The following is an 18,416-nucleotide window of genomic DNA, read 5'->3' as shown; positions in this document are numbered from 1 at the left end:
AGTAATTAAACAAATACATTCAGTAAAGGACTTCATACCCTCCCTCTCATAGCCCTGCGACAGAGTGCAAAATTAATATTTCTTTGTTCCGTTATGTTTAACCAGTTTAATGACGTGTGGAAATCTGACAATGATTTAGGTCATTTTGATGAGAAATCTAGAAAAGTGTTGATAAACTGTCAAACCCTGCTGCAGTTGTGACGTTGAAATGCCATTATCTTATAAGAAGGTTAAACTGTGGTCACGTGATCTCCTCAAACGTAAAGTGGTGGAGAAGCTGTAAAACAGAGAGTGAAACCAGCGGGTGTTGCGGAGGTTTGTTGAACTTAACATAAAATCCAGGGGCCCGTTCTTCGTACGTCGCTAAGTAAGTTAGCTGGATTAGATTGTTGACGATTTCGCGTGATCTTGGATCGTTCGGTTCTCCGAAGCTCATCCGGGACTTGCTGTCATAGCAACAGAGCCGTAAGCGTAAACCTGCTGGGGAGCAGGTTTACTTTATGTAAACAGGATTAGATCGCGGCCACTCAGGTATGTCCGCTTCATTTATACGAAAGCAACAGCGATATTCCACCACTGTTTCACCATAAATAAATGACATCAATGTAACTAAAGATAATGCAGCACTTGATCCTTTTATTGATGTCACACAGATACATACAGGTCATTTCCTAAAAAAGGGAAATGTACTATTAACATTCTATTACATGTATGTGATTATTACAGATGTAATTCAGATTTCAGAGTAGTAATTGTAAATTACTTCGTGTAATCAAGATGAGAGACTACGGCTATAAAAGCGAAGGTGGATTTGGGAAGTCTGTCGCAGCCATGTGCTGTCCGTATACGCGAGCCACCCATTGCGGAAGGTGCAAGATTGATAAGGAGAGTCCTCAGAATTCAGCGTATATTGCGGGACAGACAGGATCCTTTAGCTCAGCGCGACAGTGTGCTCATTGAGAGATATCGATTTTCCCGTGAGGGTATTATTCACTTAACCAACTTGTTGACGAGGGGGTGCAGGACCACCACCTGTCTTTTGTTGCTCTGCCCTTTTCTTGGTTGCTGTTACGAACGAACTAACAGAGTATTACAGGCCAGTATTACCTTGCCAAGAGACGAAAAGCAATATAAGAGATAAATATTACCATTCTGTAGAATACTCCTGTATTCCACTTTTACTTGTTCCCATGTTCTTGTGGGTCCTGTTGTGGCTCTAATGTGAAAGGGGATATAATATAACATATTATAATATAATATAATGCCATATGATATTGGACAATATAGTGTCATATGATAGATCTACCCTACCGCCTACTGGTGTTGGCCAGAGGGGCCGATGGCGCGATATGGCAGCCTGGCTACAACCGTAGCTGCCTCCACCAGTGTGTGAATGTGGGAGTGAATGAATAGTGGTATCGTACAGCGCTTTGGGTGCCTTGGAAAGCGCTATATAAACCCAATCCATTATTATTATTATTATTATTAAATTACCTACGAGTTTGATTTGTCAGCAACTTTCTGCCAGCCCTCTCTCCTTGCTTTTGCAGCCTTTGCAGTGTTCTCTTGCGTTTTAATTAAACTCTGAAACTCCTGAAATCCCTCACTCATGAGTTCTTGCTCTGCTGCCGGATAATACCGAGCACGCCCCTTCGACATTTTCGCCGACCAATCAGCGGGTTGCCGATCAATGTTTCTACTATCGATGCGTAGCCCCTTTTACGACACCCAGTGATGTCACATTACTGCGTCCAGCTGTACTAATCGTCAACAGCAGGTGTGTTCGGGGAACCGGATTAGCGAGCTCACGGTTAGCGCGATAGTTTGGTCTTGGATGTGTCATTTGGTCTTGGATGTAGTAAGCGACGTACGAAGCACAGGCCCCTGGTAAAGATCACTTCTGCTGTAAGCTAGTGATGGCCAAATGAAGCTTTCCGAAGCACTGAAGCTTGTATTGAAAAACGGTTCATTACTCGAAGCTTTTCAACACAGTCCTCTCCGGTGACATCTGGTGGTGAAAATTTTGAAGAGCAGCTTGAATCTGCAAAATAAAACGGACTGCTCAATCATCACTGCTCACACAAGAGTAGAGTTCTCTCTGATATTGGGCCACCGTTCCGTTGCTTTGAACATGTAATTGGTTTTGTTTTCTCGATTGGGGGCCTGAAAAAAATGTAATGCGTATTTGCGTAATACATTTTGATCAATAAACTTTCCCTATTTAAACATGCACTATGGTGTGGCCTTTCTTTGCTCATAACTCCTTGATGTTGGTAAATACAATAAGTGAGCAATATATATAATATACATATGAGAATGCACAGCACATTATGGAGTATGCCCCTGCTGTGGAGTCCTGCCTCCATCTACTTGTCATTTAATCACTGGACAGCTGGACAGGTTCATACAAAATATTAGATTAGGCCAATTGTCCTATACATATTTTTGACCTAGGGGTGGGATTGATTGTGAACTGGAAAGGGAAAATGCTTAGGAAGCTGAGTACGGCTGCATCGTCACTGATTTGTAGAATCATTTTGATTCGATACAGGATCCGATTCAATTTGATTGGAATCTGGAAAGTTTTGCCTCAGTCAGAAATATTACAGTTCTGATCATTTAACAGTATATATCCATAATTTCGTATCTATTAAAAGAAAGCTGACACATGTGAGACTTAATTAGAGATGTAAACAGAGAGTTATGAAACCTGCAGCTGCAGAAGCCAGCGAGGCAAACACAGCGCGGACCCGACGACACATCAACATCTGATTCTGACGCGTCGGGTCCGCGCTCTGTGTTCACGTTTGTATGCAGAATCCGTAAACCTGCTCCCAGTTACTGTTTTAGCTGCATGGTGTTTGACGACATGTTGTGAGGTTTAACCTGATATGCTGGCGTTTCAGGCATAATAACGTTAATTTACAAATCGACACGGGATTTTAATGAATCAATATCACTTTATTCAATTTAGCATGGATTGTAATCAGAAAAGCGATAATCAAAACCCACCCTAATCAAGAATTTGCAAAGTAAAAACATGATCTATGTAAGCTAGCCCTTTTGTTATTTACAGTTAAAAAGAGGATTAGTGTTACTGTGTGCTGGCTGAGTCTGTTTCTTTTCTTAGAAATAGTTTCTCCTGCCCTGGAGAAAATCCACTTGCATGGAACAGAAGAGGCTGTGGAGTGCAGGAACCACACTGCAAGTTGGTAGATATGCAGGTATTCCTGGGTCCTGCAGACTATCACCTAACAACAATAAACAAAATGATTTTCTAAACTGTGTAGCAATGTCATGTACGTATAGTGTCAAATACATTTTTGTAGTCTTCATTAGCTTTAATTCACATGGAAGTGTTCCTACAGTCATATGCTGTAATGATATTTACATTATGAAAACATGATTTTGGACATTTCAAGTTTTTCACTTCGGCAGATAAAATGAATTGAGCAAAATCAACTCAAAATATTTCCACACGCCAGAACGTCCTCTCTTCCTCGCTGGCTCCATATCTGTCAGTGGAATGATCACCTCTTCGCTATCTGTCACCATCAGCACACTCCACGAATCCCGTGGATGATTCACTTCCTTATATCCGTTTGAATCAGGTACCGAAGCAGTTACGTGCGTAATGAAGCTTCGGACGTCACTGGTCACGTGACTTTTGCCAAACGAAGCAAGCCTCGACTCAGTGCTTCTGAACCAGTGTGTTGTTTTTTTCGACACACGCTCCGGAGCGTCAGCTTCAAGCGGGCCATCACTACTGTAAGCTGTGTTTAACATGTGCGGTGCTCTCGCGTCTCTTTAACAATCATGTAATCGATGGTCTTTCCTGTGTTCGGGTGATCCACGTAATTCAATTCAATTTTATTTATTTAGCGCCAAATCACAACAAAAGTCGCCTCGAGGCGCCTCGTATACTTATACGTACTTGTGTACATGTTGAAACAGCCGACAGAGCAAAAGTGGACAATAAGGAGAGAGTAAGAGAGAGAGAGAGTGGACCCTCTCTCTCTCTCTCTGTGTGTGTGTGTGTGTGTGTGTGTGTGTGTGTGTGTACTGGTCTTGGGTGACTTTTGAACAAACCTGTCTTCATTCTCAGGTTGTGCGTTCGCAGAATTGTTGTTTACAAGTGCTTGAAGATGAATAATTTGGAGGAAGAGGAGGACAGAACACCGTCTCCTGTGTCTATGGCCAGTGACTGGTCCAAAGGTCGTCCTCCAAACTTCAGTAATGAACGGGGACCCTCAGACACAAAGTAAGAGGCGGTTTCTGCTTTACACTGACCTGAAAATGAGCCAGAGTCAGTGGTAGTGTCTTTAGTTGTAGAATAATGTTGTTCTTCCTGTTTTTTGTTTTTGTTTTTAACCTGCAACTCATATGTAATAATTTTATTTTTATTGTTTTTGTTAAATACCACAACTACCTGATACCTCTGCATAGTTAGGTACCCACATAGTTAGATACCCACAAACTAAATGTAGGGTAAAGACTTTAAAAAGAAATCTTACTAATACACTTTTTGGGTTTCAGGCATGGTAGTGATGATGTGAAGGATAAACCTATAAAGAACACAGAAAAAGTAACAGTAAAATCAAACAGCAAACTGTACATATAACGTTTATTTCCCAGCATAGAATCTATAATACACTTAAAACAATCTTTAAATGAAAGACTCAGAGAAAACGTGTTGTGAAAGTCGGAACATAATCCGCTCCTGACAGTTTTCATTTCTGTTGTGTCAGCAGCAGACTTGGTGTTGTTTAAGGGTTTCAAAGTAAAAATGAAATATAAAAACAGATTTCAGACGTAGTGTACGTACAAACTTCTTATGAGGTCAGCGGAAAGTGTCCTGTTTCAGGATCTGATATTCAATTCAATTCAATTCAATTTTATTTACACAGCGCCAAATCACAACAACAGTCACCTCAATGCGCTTTATATTGTAAGGTAGACCCTACAATAATACATACAGAGAAAAACCCAACAGTCATATGACCCCCTATGAGCAAGCAATTTGGCGACAGTGGGAAGGAAAAACTCCCTTTTAACAGGAAGAAACCTCCGGCAGAACCAGGCTCAGGGAGGGGCGGGGCCATCTGCTGCAACTGGTTGGGGTGAGAGAAGGAAGACGGGATAAAGACATGCTGTGGAAGAGAGACAGAGATTAATAACAAGTATGATTCAGTGCAGAGAGGTCTATTAACACATGAGTGAGTGAGAAACATGACTGAAGAAGAAATACTGCATCATGGGAATCCCCCAGCAGCCTACACCTACTGCAGCATAACTAAGGGAGGATTCAGGGTATGGGGCCTGATTATTTAAGACCTTGTATGTGAGGAGCAGGGTTAATTCTTATAGAACAATAATGCTGTTGTGAAAATGTTTGCTACCAACAGAAAACAAAAAATTAAAATTAAAAAATCGATATTTGTTATGTATTGTTGATCCTCATTAGGGGAAACAATAATTTGGAGGAAGAGGAGGATGGAACATCGTCCCTCGTGCCCAGCTGTATGTCTATGGCCAGTGACTGGTCCAAAGGTCGTCCTCCAAACTTCAGTAATGAACGGGGACCCTCAGACACAAAGTAAGAGGCGGTTTCTGCTTTACACTGACCTGCAAATGAGCCAGAGTCAGTGGTAGTGTCTTTAGTTGTAGAATAATGTTGTTCTTCCTGTTTTTTGTTTTTGTTTTTTCCCTGCAACTCATATGTAATAATTTTATTTTTATTGTTTTTGTTAAATACCACAACTACCTGATACCTCTGCATAGTTAGGGACTCCACCCAGGGACTAGGGTGACCAGATACCCACAAAGTAAATGTAGGGTAAAGACTTTTTTAAAAATATATCTAACTAGCACACTTTATGGGTTTCAGGCATGGTATTGACAATGTGAAGCATAAATATACTCATTTATTTGAGTGCAGTTTTCCAATTTACCATGCTGGTCTGTCGTGGAGCTAATATGGCGTGACAGACAACCATTCGTACTCACATTCACACGTATAGGTAATAACCTAACTCCACTTACTGCATAACTTTGGACTGTGGAAAGAAGCCAGAGTATCTGGAGTAAACCCACCCAAACACTGAGAGAACATGTAAACTCCATCCCAGATAGATCAGGGAAATACAAAAACTAACTGAAAAACTTTAAACCAGTTAAACCAGGGGCGGGGAACTCTGGGCCTCAACGGCCGGTGTCCTGCAGGTTTTAGATATCACCCTGAGTCAATACACTCGGATCAACTGATTAGTTCATTAGCAGGCCTAATTTAAGAAGTAATTTAGCCATTTAAATCAGCTGTGTTGGATGAAGGATACATCCCCACCCCGCAGGCACTTGAGGCCTGGAGTTTCCCCACCCCTGATTTAGACCCTCCAACTCTCCCCATAGAGGTCTGAGAGATCTTCTAGAAATGGTGATGTTAATTTCTGGTTAATCAATTGGTCAGTAGGGGATTATTTTATACCAGTTAATCTCCAATCTTGAACGTAACAGGATAGGTTACCATGGCGATTTACCTCGGTGAGAAGTGAACCACCTTCACAGCTGGACAAAATGCTGCTTGGTAGTAGAGTCCTCAGGAAGAGACCGAAAAGTAGATATCAGGAAAATACTGTCATGATAAACCCTCTTCCTTGTAAACAGATGTGTTGACAGGGTGCTGAGAGCTCGTGTTTTGGATTAATATAAGTTCTGATGGTGTAAAAGGAAATGATTATTGCTTGATAAGTAAAGAAAGAGCATTGACTTAGTAATAGACCATTCTGAGACTTTCAACTTAAATAACTTCATGTTTCGCCACATGGCCAGAATAAGTTTCCCTTTCTATCCACAGAAAGAACAAGTGTGTGCAGGAGCCCGTGTCCAGTTCTGGATTTTGGACAGCCAGTAGGAGCAGCTGTGTGCAAAGTAAAATTGAGCATCTGTTTGCTGATGGAGTCATTAAAAAAACTAAGCAATATATGTTAAATGTTAAATATGTGTAAAAAACTATATATAAATTTTGTTTTATTGTCTTTATTGTCTTTCAGTAGATGATGGCCTTCAGGAAGTTTTCGATGAACATAAAGTCTGTTTGAAGATGCGATGTCAATCTGTGACTGAGGGAACTGATAAAACAGGATGTGAAACTCTCCTCAACGCAATCTACACTGAGCTCTACATCACAGAGGGACAGAGTGAGGAGGTTAATACCCAACATGAAGTGAGTCAACTTGAGAGAGCTTCAAACAAGAAGACCCTCCATGATGCTCCAATCAAGTGTTGTGACATCTTTAAAGCCTTACCCGAACAACAAATGCAAATCAAAGTGGTTCTGACCTACGGTGTTGCTGGCGTTGGAAAAACCTTCTCAGTGCAGAAGTTCACTCTGGACTGGGCAGAAGGTTTGGAAAACCAAGACATCAGTGTGGTGGTTCTGCTTTCATTCAGGGAGCTGAACCTGATCAGAGATGAGCAGTATAGTCTCCTGGAGCTGCTCCAGGTTTTCCATCCAACATTACAGAAGGTCACAGCAGAGAAGCTCGCTGTCTGTAAACTTTTGTTTATATTTGATGGTCTGGATGAAAGCAGACTTTTACTGGATTTCACTAAGAGGAGCGTCATGTCTGATGTCACACAGAAGTCAACGGTCACGAATCTGCTGACAAACCTCATTGAAGGCAATCTGCTTTCTTCGGCTCTCATCTGGATAACTTCCCGACCAGCAGCGGTCAATCAGATCCCCCCTACATGTGTTGACCGTGTCACCGAAGTGCGAGGTTTCACTGATGCTCAGAAAGAGGAGTACTTTAAGAAGAAATTCAGTGATGAAGAGCTGTCCAGCAAAATTATTTTCCACATCAAGTCATCCAGGAGCCTCCACATCATGTGTGGAATCCCAGTCTTCTGTTGGATCACTGCTACAGTTCTGGAGCACATGTTGACTGGAGGGCAGAGAGAAGAGCTGCCCAAGACCATGACCGACATGTACTCACACTTCCTGTTGGTACAAACAAAAAGGAAGATTCAAAAGTACCATGAGGGAGAAGAAGCAAGTCCAGAAGAGCTGATGGAGGCTGACAAGAAAGGTCTTTTAAAGCTCGGGAGGCTGGCATTTGAACATTTGGAAAAAGGAAACCTCATGTTCTACCAAGAAGACCTGGAGCAGTATGGTGTGGATGTGACAGAGGCCTCGGTGAACTCAGGACTTTGTACAGAGATTTTCAAAAGAGAGTGTGTGATCTTCCAGAAACCAGTCTACTGCTTTGTTCATCTGAGCATTCAGGAGTTTCTGGCTGCCGTTTACATGTTCCACTGTTTCACCAATAAAAATACTGATGTTCTGCAGGACTTTATAAATATAAAGTCTTTTCTTGAGAAAACCTCTAAAAAATCTGGAAATATTAATTGTTCCATCCCATCTCTGGATGTCTTTCTGAGCAGAGCCATGGAGAAATGTTTGCAAAGTAAAAATGGCCACCTGGACCTGTTTGTTCGCTTCCTTCATGGCCTTAGTCTGGAGTCCAACCACAGACTTTTAGGAAGCTTACTGGGTCATTTGCAAAATAGTCCACAAATCATCAAGAGAATTATAAACAACCTGAAGAAGATGAACAGCGATAAAATATCTCCCGACAGAAGCATTAACATTTTCCACTGTCTGATGGAGATGAATGACCTCTCAGTACATCAGGAGAGCAAAGAGTTCCTTAAGTCAGAGAACAAATCAGAGAAGAGACTCTATGAAATCCACTGCTCAGCTCTGGCCTACATGCTGCAAATGTCAGAAAAGGTTCTGGATGAATTGGACCTGAACAAGTACAACACATCAGAGGCAGGGCGACAGAGACTGATCCCAGCTGTGAGGAACTGCAGAAAGGCTCTGTAAGTCTAAAGGCCCTTTCACATAAGACGCGGCATGTGCAGCGCTGTACTCCAAAACCCATTCTTTTCTATTGCACAAGACTACTCGCACATGCTGTGGTCAAAGTTCAACCCAGCTGAACTTTAACCGCTATATGCTGTGACATACCTTTGCACAACCAAGAGAAACGAAGCCTACAGTCACACTAACCTCAACCACACAATGGACGAGGAACTCTATGACACATGTTTACATACATATATAGGGACCTCCTGGAGCTCTTGAGTAAGTCACTCCATTCAACAGCTATGTGGAGGAAAGCACTGTTGTGGAAACGACATACTCTTCCCTAGTTGGGATACTTACAATGTTTTGCCTTTTATGGATGAGAGATAAATGTTTTGAAATGACACAGAGCAGGCACAGCTGGTACACATAGAGTGAGCAGAAAAAAATGACATACAGTGCAGTAGTCAGCGCAACACAAATTTTGGGCCATTCACTCTAGCTGGCGGTCAGTGCAGCACACGCTGCCGCATCCTACTCTCATTCCTACTCTCACCTATGGTCACAAGCTCGGACTGAATGGATGATGTTGCAGATACAAGTGGTAGCAATGATTTTTCTATGAGGTGTGGCTGGGCTTTCTTTCAGAGCAGCTGTTAAATTGAAAGAGGTGCCCTGGATGATCAAAAGTCTTGACATCTCTACTCAGAATGCTTCTTGGTCTAGATATCAGCTAGCTACACTGGAAAGCCCCCAAATTGGCTGCTGTTCCCAAAAGGCTTTTCGCTGATGGGTTCCCTGATTGAACAAGATCTGCTCAACTGTTTTGATGTTAAATGCAAAAGCAAAAATAAATATGTAGTATCTTCTTCCATGATAATGTCTTTTGCAAATTTGTCTTATCACAGACTTTCTGACTGTGGAATTTCAAAGACTCACTGTGAAGTCTTGGCCTCAGCCCTGAAGTCCAATCCCTCCCATCTGATAGAGTTAGATCTGACCTTCAATGAGCTGGAGGACTCGGGACTGAAACTGCTCTCTGTAGGACTGGAGAGTCCAAACTGCAGACTGAAGACCCTGAAGTCAGTACCCTGACCGTTGTTGTTATTTTTAATACATTTACTTTATAAATTTGGATATACATTTTCAGGATTTTCCAAAACAACCAAAAAAGTACATAAAAAGTACACAAAGTGAAACCTTGCTTTGGTTAGTATCCTTTTCTGTGCTTAGAAAGTGAACAACACCATTTTGTACCATTTCAGACTAGCTAAAATATGTAACAGACTGCTCTTAATGGGGGGGGGGGGGAGAGATTGTTTGGAAGCATGTACCAGTGAAATTTTAGCCAAAGCTTAGTAATCATACCTGCTAGGGTTAACCGATCCTACATTGATTTTTTAATTCCTCCTATCTAAGTAATCCAATCTAATCATCACTGAATGCCTGCAAGATACAAAACCATCATTAGAGAAATGCTAAGTCGTTATTTCAGTTAGTGATTTTTTTTATGATACCTTTTCCCTGAATTAGTTTTATATCTGTGCATTACATACTATAAAGTGATGTGGCACTACGTTTAAAACCTGTCAACATGTCATTAGGTCAGAAATAATTGTATCTGTCTTTTTCTTTCTTCTTTTGTTATTCAGACTGTGGCACTGTGGATTGTCAGAGATTAGCTGTGCTACTCTGAGCTCAGCTCTGAAGTCCAACCCCTCCCGCTTGAGACATCTGGATCTGAGTTACAACAAGCTGCAGGATTCTGGAGTAAAGCAGTTGTGTGGTTTTCTGGAGTGTCGACCCTGTCAACTGGAAACTCTGAGGTCAGCTGTGTTTTCATATTAAACTGTGTTTTCAGAATGTAATGATGATCTTACAGGTTCAATTCACAAAAAGTCATGTTCAAATATCTTGTTTTATCTGTCCCTAATACAAGACACAACGGATCTGCAGTTTGTTTATGCCAAATTCTGACTGCCTTTAGAATGTTGCAGCAGAAATCGAGACACATTAGACAAGGGAATTGTTTTTCAGCTCTTCTATTGTCCACTTTTGGTGGTCCCCAACCCTTTCATGTTGTTAGCTGCTACATGTGGCACCCACTGTGTTCTTCTGCTTTAAGGTTCAACATGTTGTGCATTTAGAGGCCCAAAACAGTTCGGCCATTTTCCCTCTTGCATCAATAAGAGATTTTCACTCAGAGAACTTGTTGCTATGCACACGGGTGTTCACTGCTCGTGGACTTAAATTACACCTTTCTTGGCTGCTACTTCAAAGCACATTGTGCGCTGTCTGTCCTGCGTGCTGCACAACAACATTGAATATTTAGTATTTACTGCTGTTTACACTTAGCTAGATTAATGCGATGGTGTTGTGTTTAGTATGTTGCTTTGTTGTTGTTTTTTTCTTGTTTTCTATTCTTCTTCTCTCAACAGGTGATCCAGGAGATTTTTTTTCTCCCCCCCTTTCTCACTGTCCCTCTCCCCTTCTGTTTTTCTTTTCCTTCCCCTTTCTTTCTCCCTTTCCTATCCCTCACTCATGTCTGTCCCGTCTGTAACATCTGAAAATAAAATATAATAAATAATAAAAACAAAGGTCGATCAAATGGACCAATACGGCAATGCCACGATGATCCATTTGGCAAAGTAAATCCATTGGGTATCCTTGTTGGTCTTCAGACAACAATTCTGATGGCTAAAGAACCAAATGGGACAGGCAAATAAAAATAAAAATAAAAAAAATAAAGAGAACTTGTTGCTTTTGTGTCTATTCTCTGTAAACCCTAAAGATGGTTTGTGGGTAAATCAGATCAGTAGTTTCTAAAACACTCAGAACCACCTGTGTGGTTCAAATAATCCTGATATGCTCAAAATCACTTGTTGCTTGATTTGAACTTAAGTAGGTAGGTTGTCTTAACCATGCCCACATGCCTAAATGCATTGAGTTACTGCCATTAGGCATTACGCAAATCAGTGTTAACAGGCAGTTAAATGGGTGTGCATATGTTTTTTGCTGAGCACAACTGCATGTAAATGAAGTCACTGCTTGAGCTGGCAGTGTATGAGAGCTGATTTTATTATGTCTTTGTTGTGCAGCAGAAATAGCAAGATTTGATTAGTAATAATAACAGCTCTTTTTTTACTTATTATGTTTGATTATTTATATGAAATATTTAAAACAGAAACATTGTCTTTTTATTTTATTCTTTATTCAGACTAAGGGAGTGCTCTTTGTCAAAGGCCAGTTGTACTTTTCTGTGCTCAGCGCTGAAGTTAAACCCCTACCACCTGAGAGAGCTGGACCTGAGTAGAAACGGCCTGCAGGATTCAGATATGATTCAGCTGGTGAATCTTGTGAATAATTCAAATTACAGACTGGAGAATCTGTGGTAAGTAGGAAGTTGCATTGAGTCAATGCTGCTTTTAGCACTACTGTATAATACACAGTTGGTATCTGAGCAAAGATCGAGTGTTTCCTTTTTTTTTTTTTTTTTTTTTTTTTGTGTCCCGTTTGGATCTTTAGCCATCAGAATTGTTGTCTTAAGGCCAAGGCCAATGTGCTTTGAGGCAGCAGCCAAGAAAGCTGTAGTCCGCGTCTGTGAATACCCATGTGTACACCTGTGTGCATACCTGTGTGGATCAGCATGCTTGCATTCCAAAGGTTTCTCCATGTAACGATCTGCTAGGGAGTGTGGGGAGCCACAGCCCCGTCCTCCAGGGTATGAAGCAGGTATGGAGGAGATCAAAGCTCCAGACATCCAGAGGCTCCCAGAACACAAGAGACCAAGGAAGACCAACAGAGGGGCAGCCGCGCCACTGTCCCAGTAAGAGCTGAGGAGAGTCCCAGATGAGGGCTCACTCAGCAGCCGCGGAGAAGAAGCCAGGGGGAGTTGCAGTGACGCGCCCGTGAGCTCCGTCGGCAGCCAGCCGTGCCTGAGTGACCGAGCCCCAGGCCGAGAGGCCGGGGGCACCCCACCTCCGAAGTGGCCCGAGCGAGCCCCAGGCTCCAGGCCCCGATAAGCGGCCGCCAAGGAGTGAGCCGGTGTGTACCCGGACGCCCACCCCCAGACACAAAGAACCACCAACGCACCGATACCTGAGGGAGTCCGCCACTGGCAGGGGAAGTGGTGGTGGGTGGAGATAAGCCTCCAAACCTTGGAGGGCCTGAGATGTCCCTAGAGAGGTGGCGTCTGATACCCAACCTGACATATAGACACAGACATACAGGCACACACAGACACAAACATCCATTCCCACCCTCATGCTCTCATATGCACTTACTCCACACTCAACCAACGTGGAGACAGACATAAAGAGACGCTGTACACACGATCACACTCCCCAAGCGTACTCTACAAACCGGGTCTAGGTACCCTTGCCCCTGGAGGGGGAACTGCACCCAGACCCAGGTGGTGTTACCCTTTTCCCTGCGGTGGGGAGAGGCAGACCGCCCCGACTCCGCAGCAGCAGGGAGGCCCCACACTCCAGACCGCAGTCGGACGGCCAACTCCTCCTAGCCCCCCCGCTCCAGCAGGCCGCAGAGAACGGGGGTGAGAGAAGACTCCAAACCTCCCTCCTCCTGCTCATTGTAGTGTTGATGCATGTGTGTTCTAAGGTGCATTTAAAACCCAGGAGGGCATGGAGCTACCTGCCAGAGAGCAGCAGGTAAGCGCATAGTCCCTCCTGCTAGCCCTTAATGTCTACGTGTATTCAAAATTGAGAGGTGGGCAACGACGCCAGGGGTGGGGTGTACACCCTGATGGTAATTTGGACTCCGTGTATCGTGCCCACCCCCAAGATCCTATATGTATGTGTAATGAGAGTGTGAGTAATGTGAATGTCTAAGTTGTGGGATAAAATTGAGGCAGAGGCAGCCAGAAGGGGACAGAGGGGGGGGGTAGCCTCCTCTGCACCCTGGTGACATACCCCTACTCCAAGGCCCTGCATGTGTGGGTGGTTGTGGTGGAGCGGGAAGAGGGAGGCAGCTGGAGATGGGGAGGGAAGGAAGGGAGGGGCAGGTGACCCCTCCCTGGGGCCAGCTCCCCCGCTGACCCCAGTAGGCACTCCCATACTCCGCGACCCGCCAGGGAAAGGGGGCCCAGGCCCATCCAGACTGGGGCCCAGTGTGTTTCGAGTGTTTCCTATAAACCCTCACTGGCTGCTTTTCTCAGTAAAGCGGCAGCTGTTAACAGTCATCATTTTTTGAGAGGACGAGATTAGACTGAAACTTGCGAGGGCTGCACTGTGTTAACGTGTTAGCGCCGTGCAACCCTGGCATGGGCCGAACGGGAATTTGCTGTGTTAAGGCGTTAACGTCGTATTAACGAGAATAACGCTGACAGCACTAGTAAAGACCCTAGAAAACCCCAAAAATCATATGATCCCCAATGAGCAAACACTTCAGTGACAGTGGGAATAAAAAAACTCCCCTTTAAAAGGAAGAAATCTCTGGCAGAACCAAGTTCAAGAAGGGTAGGCCTTCTGCTGCGACCGGTTGAGAGTTAGTGGAGGAAGACAGGACAAAAACACACTGTGGAAAAGAGCCATAGACCATAACTAATGATTAAATGCAGATTGGTGCATAAGCACATAGTGAGTGAAGGTGAAACACTGGACCTATTGCAGAATAACTAACAGAGGATTCAGGGTCACCTGATCCAGCCCTAACTATATGCTTTTATCAAAAAGAAATGTTTTAAGCCTACTCTTAAAAGTAGAGATAGTGTCTGTCTCCCGAATCCAAACTGGGAGCTGGTTCCACAGAAGAGGGGCCTGAAAGCTGAAGGCTCTGGCTCCGATTTTATTTTTAAATGTGTTAGCAATCACAAGTAAACCAGCAGATCGAGAGCAAAGTGCTCTATTGGGAAGATACGGTACAATGAGGTCTTTAAGATAAGGTGGGGTCTGATTATTCAAGATCAGTTTTTAAGGAGAAATATGGTCTGTCTTTCTTCTGCCGGTCAGCACTCTTGCTGAAGTATTTTGGATTAACTGAAGGCTTTTCGGAATTTTCAGCATCACTCTGAGACAGGATATTTATATTTTGAGAGATGTTGTGCAATTGAAAGAAAGTAATCCTACAAATTTGTTTATGTGCATTGAAGGATATAAAGTCGATTCCTCACAGTGTTGCTGGAGGCCGAGGTAATGCCATCCAGAGTAAGAGTCCGGTTAGATACCATATTTCTAAGATTTTCAGGGCCGAATTCAATAACCTCAGTTTTATCTGAATCTAAATTTAGAAGCAGGAAATTAAACTTCATCCAGGTCTTTATGTCTTTAAGACATTCCTGCAGTTTAACTAATTGGTTTGTGTTATCTGGCTTCATGGACAGATAGAGTTGGCTGTCATCTACATAGCTGTGAAATTGTATGCTATGTCTTCTAATAATACTGCTTAACCCAGGGGTCGGCAACCTGCGGCTCCGAGAGTTATCTTCATTTTAGATGTCAAAAAGTATTTGAGGCTCCCAGTGTTTTCTTTTGCGTGGAAACCAGGTCCAAATGGCTCTTTGGGTGTTAAAGGTTGCAGACCCCTGGCTTAAGGGAAGCATGTATAATGCAATGTATAACAGACTCCATTTACATGAACAAATTGGAGTCTGTTAGATAGATATGATTCAAACCACTGCAGCGCAGTACCTGTAATACCTACATCGTGCTCTAATCACGGTAATAAATCATGGTCAACAGTATCGAACACTTCACTGAGGTCTAGCAGGACAAGCACAGAGATGAGTCCACTGTCAGAGGCCATGAGAAGATCATTTGTAACCTTCACTAAAGCTGTTTCTGTGCTGTGATGAGCTCTGAAACCTGACTGAAACTCTTATAATAAGTCATTCCTATGCAGATGATCTGTTAGCTGTTTGACAACTACTCTTTGAAGCTCCTGGCCTCCAGAGCTGTAACCATATTTGTTACAAGTATCATCATTACTAAAGGAGGCTGAGAAGTAGCTAAAACTCTGACACAGTGAGCAAGAGTTCAGGAGGAAGAGGCCCTCTGTTCATTTCTAAAGCAAGTAAAGAAGTGTTGGAGCCAAGACATTTGAAGAGATATAGATATGGATATAGATACATGGGTCTTTTTGACCAGATAGTTGTACAATCAAATTAGATTTTTTCTCTCTTTTCTTTAAAGTCAGTCAGACAGAAGCCTGCAAACTCCTTTCCCTTATTTCAGAGAATCATCCTTACACTTAGTCACTGTTCGTTTTTACACGCAGAGCCTGATATGCAGTAATCATATTTTTTTATGACTCTTGTAAACTCTAATTCATGACCTCTGTTATTTCTTCTCTCTACAGCCCCCACGAATTGTCGGTAACAGTTGTCTGCTGAGCTATGACGAGCTCTGCCCTGATGATCTGGAGAGTTTTAAACAGCAGCAGGAATTTGTGCATTAGCATGCCCTGACTCGGCCATGAAGTTAGAAGAAAAACTTCAACCAGCAGTGACTTCTAGAGGAATCAAAAGAAGTACAAATGACTGTTTCAGTGTGAACTGCCCTTAGAAGTGCAGACTCAATAAGAATTATTCACAGACATTATGCAAACACATATATGTGCTTAAACTGTGCATATGAGTGTTTCTCCTGCTAATCTGGGATTCTGTTCTCTTTTCCTGAGCTTGCTTGTAATGAGCAGGCATATTTAGAACTACGACAGACTATGTGTCTATACAAAAGATGAACTGTCTTAGAAAGTATACTTAATATTTATCTGTTCAAAATGTATTTAAATTAGAGTCCACCCTTACCGGAAGTTAGATACACTTATTTCTCGATGATGTCCTGGTTATAGATGATGGACTGGTGGGTCCTTGTTTGGACCTGCTTACTTCTTTTCTTCTGGTTTGCTATGCTTTAACACTTTTAAATGTCAAACTTTTCTTTTAAACTTGAGCCGCAGCCTTTGTCTTAGAGAATAAAACATTCATCTGTGTAAGCAATATACTGTAAGTCGGTGAATCCTGATGAATATACCATCATCCCTGTGTTTTATAATCCTGATAGAGTATAAAAAATCATACCAGCACTGCTCCTCTGATTACTTCTTATGGTGACACAAGGTTTATAGTCATTTAGACGGCACTCAAATCAGTGTAAACTAGAGTAGGCTTTGATTTTCTGTAATTGTTCTGTGTTAGAGCGCCACACTGTGGCATAATTGAGAACTGCAGTTAATGTTTACACAGTAACTTGCTTGATTGTTAAAGACTGCTTGCATGCACAGTTTCATTACTGTCAGTGGATTAGGTTCCTGTTTAGTCTTTCAGTAATTAATATTTCTGAATGCAAAGTATTTGTTGAATGCATAAAAATGTGAAGGAACGATGTGAAAGTTTAATAAACCTCTATGAGCTCACTGAACCCTTTAGAACTCACCACAGTACTGAGACTGCTCTTATTAAAATAGCTAAAGACTAAAAAAAAGAAATCCTGTCATGTTTGGCAGCGTTTGCAATCAGAATTACGACCTGAATGCAAACATATTTTTCCAAGATCAGCTCTATAAAATCTCTATAGGCTCCTCTTGTTCAGGTGTTTCTTTTATGTGTTTATTTATTCATTTCTATTCATCTTATTTCAGTTATTACATTATATATGGTTTAGCAGGACAATGTCTTAAAGCAGCCCCCAAGAGTACCGAAGCCCCAAGGCCACACATCTCAGCAACATCTGCGCGCCCAACCCAGGAGGAGAAGGAAGGAGGCCCTAGATGGGGCGCCCATGGCCACAGGGTGAGAGTCCCAGAGGTGAGGGGCGGCCGACCTCCCAGGTGACAGCCCAGTACAGGGTCCCAGGGCTCCAGGCCCACAAGTACCGCCCAGTACCCGGCAGAGCCCTCCCACCCCTGGCAACAAAGATGAGCTACAAGCCTGTGCCAGAACATCCAGCCACAAGCCCCGGAACCAGCAAGTACCCACATCCCAGGGAAGGGCAGCTGTGAGAACATATCATCTCCACCCTCATAAATGTCCTCTTGTCAAGTCATACATTACTTACAAGATCCTCTTACAAACCCCTCAATACCCTGATCCCTCAGTATCTCTCTGATCTGCTGCAACCATACACACAGTCTTGGATGCTACGGTCCTCAGCCACGGGCCTGCTTTCTGTCCCGCGCACCAGCCTCCATACCTTTGGGTACAGAGTCGTCAGGCTGGAGGCCACCACCCTCTGCAACTCTTCCATATCAGCTTCACAACGCTCCGTCACTGGAATCCTTCAAAAAACTTCTCAAACTCATGTCTTCACCAAAACCTTCTGCTCCTCTGTAAAGCATTCTTGGGTCTTTTAAAAGGTGCTAAACTAAGTTATTACTATTATTACTATTATAAAGCACATCTGAGTGATTTCTGAATCCATGTTGAATTTACTAAAAGCATTGAACCTAGAGCTGGGCGATAGAACGATAACGATATGTATGGCGATATAACTTTTACTCGATAGAGAAATTAAGCTATCGCGATAGACCTCGCCGCTCTTGTCCTCTTAAAAAAAAAAAAAAAAAAAGGTCAGCCAATCCAAATTAAGTAGCG

The 18,416-nt window shown here is 42.8% G+C and overlaps 1 protein-coding gene across 7 annotated transcripts; it reads left to right on the top strand.

The window, feature by feature from the left end:
• The first annotated feature begins 266 nt into the window (after positions 1-266).
• Positions 267-17,244, top strand: LOC112429748 (NLR family CARD domain-containing protein 3). 7 transcript variants are annotated; one of them, XM_076878560.1, is made up of 11 exons: positions 281-531; positions 3,131-3,224; positions 4,106-4,261; positions 5,465-5,596; positions 6,854-6,927; positions 7,050-8,883; positions 9,778-9,951; positions 10,522-10,695; positions 12,087-12,260; positions 12,558-13,536; positions 16,181-17,244. In XM_076878560.1, exons 3-10 carry the CDS (start codon positions 4,146-4,148, stop codon positions 12,697-12,699), a joined length of 2,820 nt encoding a protein of 939 aa, XP_076734675.1. In that variant the 5' UTR covers positions 281-531; positions 3,131-3,224; positions 4,106-4,145; the 3' UTR covers positions 12,700-13,536; positions 16,181-17,244. The 7 variants fall into 7 exon arrangements, with proteins under 7 accessions (XP_076734677.1, XP_076734675.1, XP_076734678.1 ...); XM_076878562.1 differs by lacking the exon at positions 3,131-3,224 and having other exon boundaries at positions 267-315; XM_076878563.1 differs by lacking the exon at positions 3,131-3,224 and having other exon boundaries at positions 7,053-8,883.
• Positions 17,245-18,416: the final 1,172 nt, after the last annotated feature.

The sequence above is a fragment of the Maylandia zebra genome, linkage group LG20 (genome assembly GCF_041146795.1).
Source record: "Maylandia zebra isolate NMK-2024a linkage group LG20, Mzebra_GT3a, whole genome shotgun sequence".
NCBI lineage: Eukaryota > Metazoa > Chordata > Actinopteri > Cichliformes > Cichlidae > Maylandia > Maylandia zebra.
This window is presented reverse-complemented; position numbering and strand designations above follow the sequence as displayed.

Coding starts and splice junctions, on each gene's coding strand:
- LOC112429748 (XM_076878562.1), top strand. CDS start 4,146: ATGAATAATTTGGAGGAAGAGGAGGACAGAACACCGTCTCCTGTGTCT. Junction 8,884..9,777: donor AGGAACTGCAGAAAGGCTCT/GTAAGTCTAAAG, acceptor GTCTTATCACAG/ACTTTCTGACTGTGGAATTT. Junction 9,952..10,521: donor TGCAGACTGAAGACCCTGAA/GTCAGTACCCTG, acceptor TTTGTTATTCAG/ACTGTGGCACTGTGGATTGT.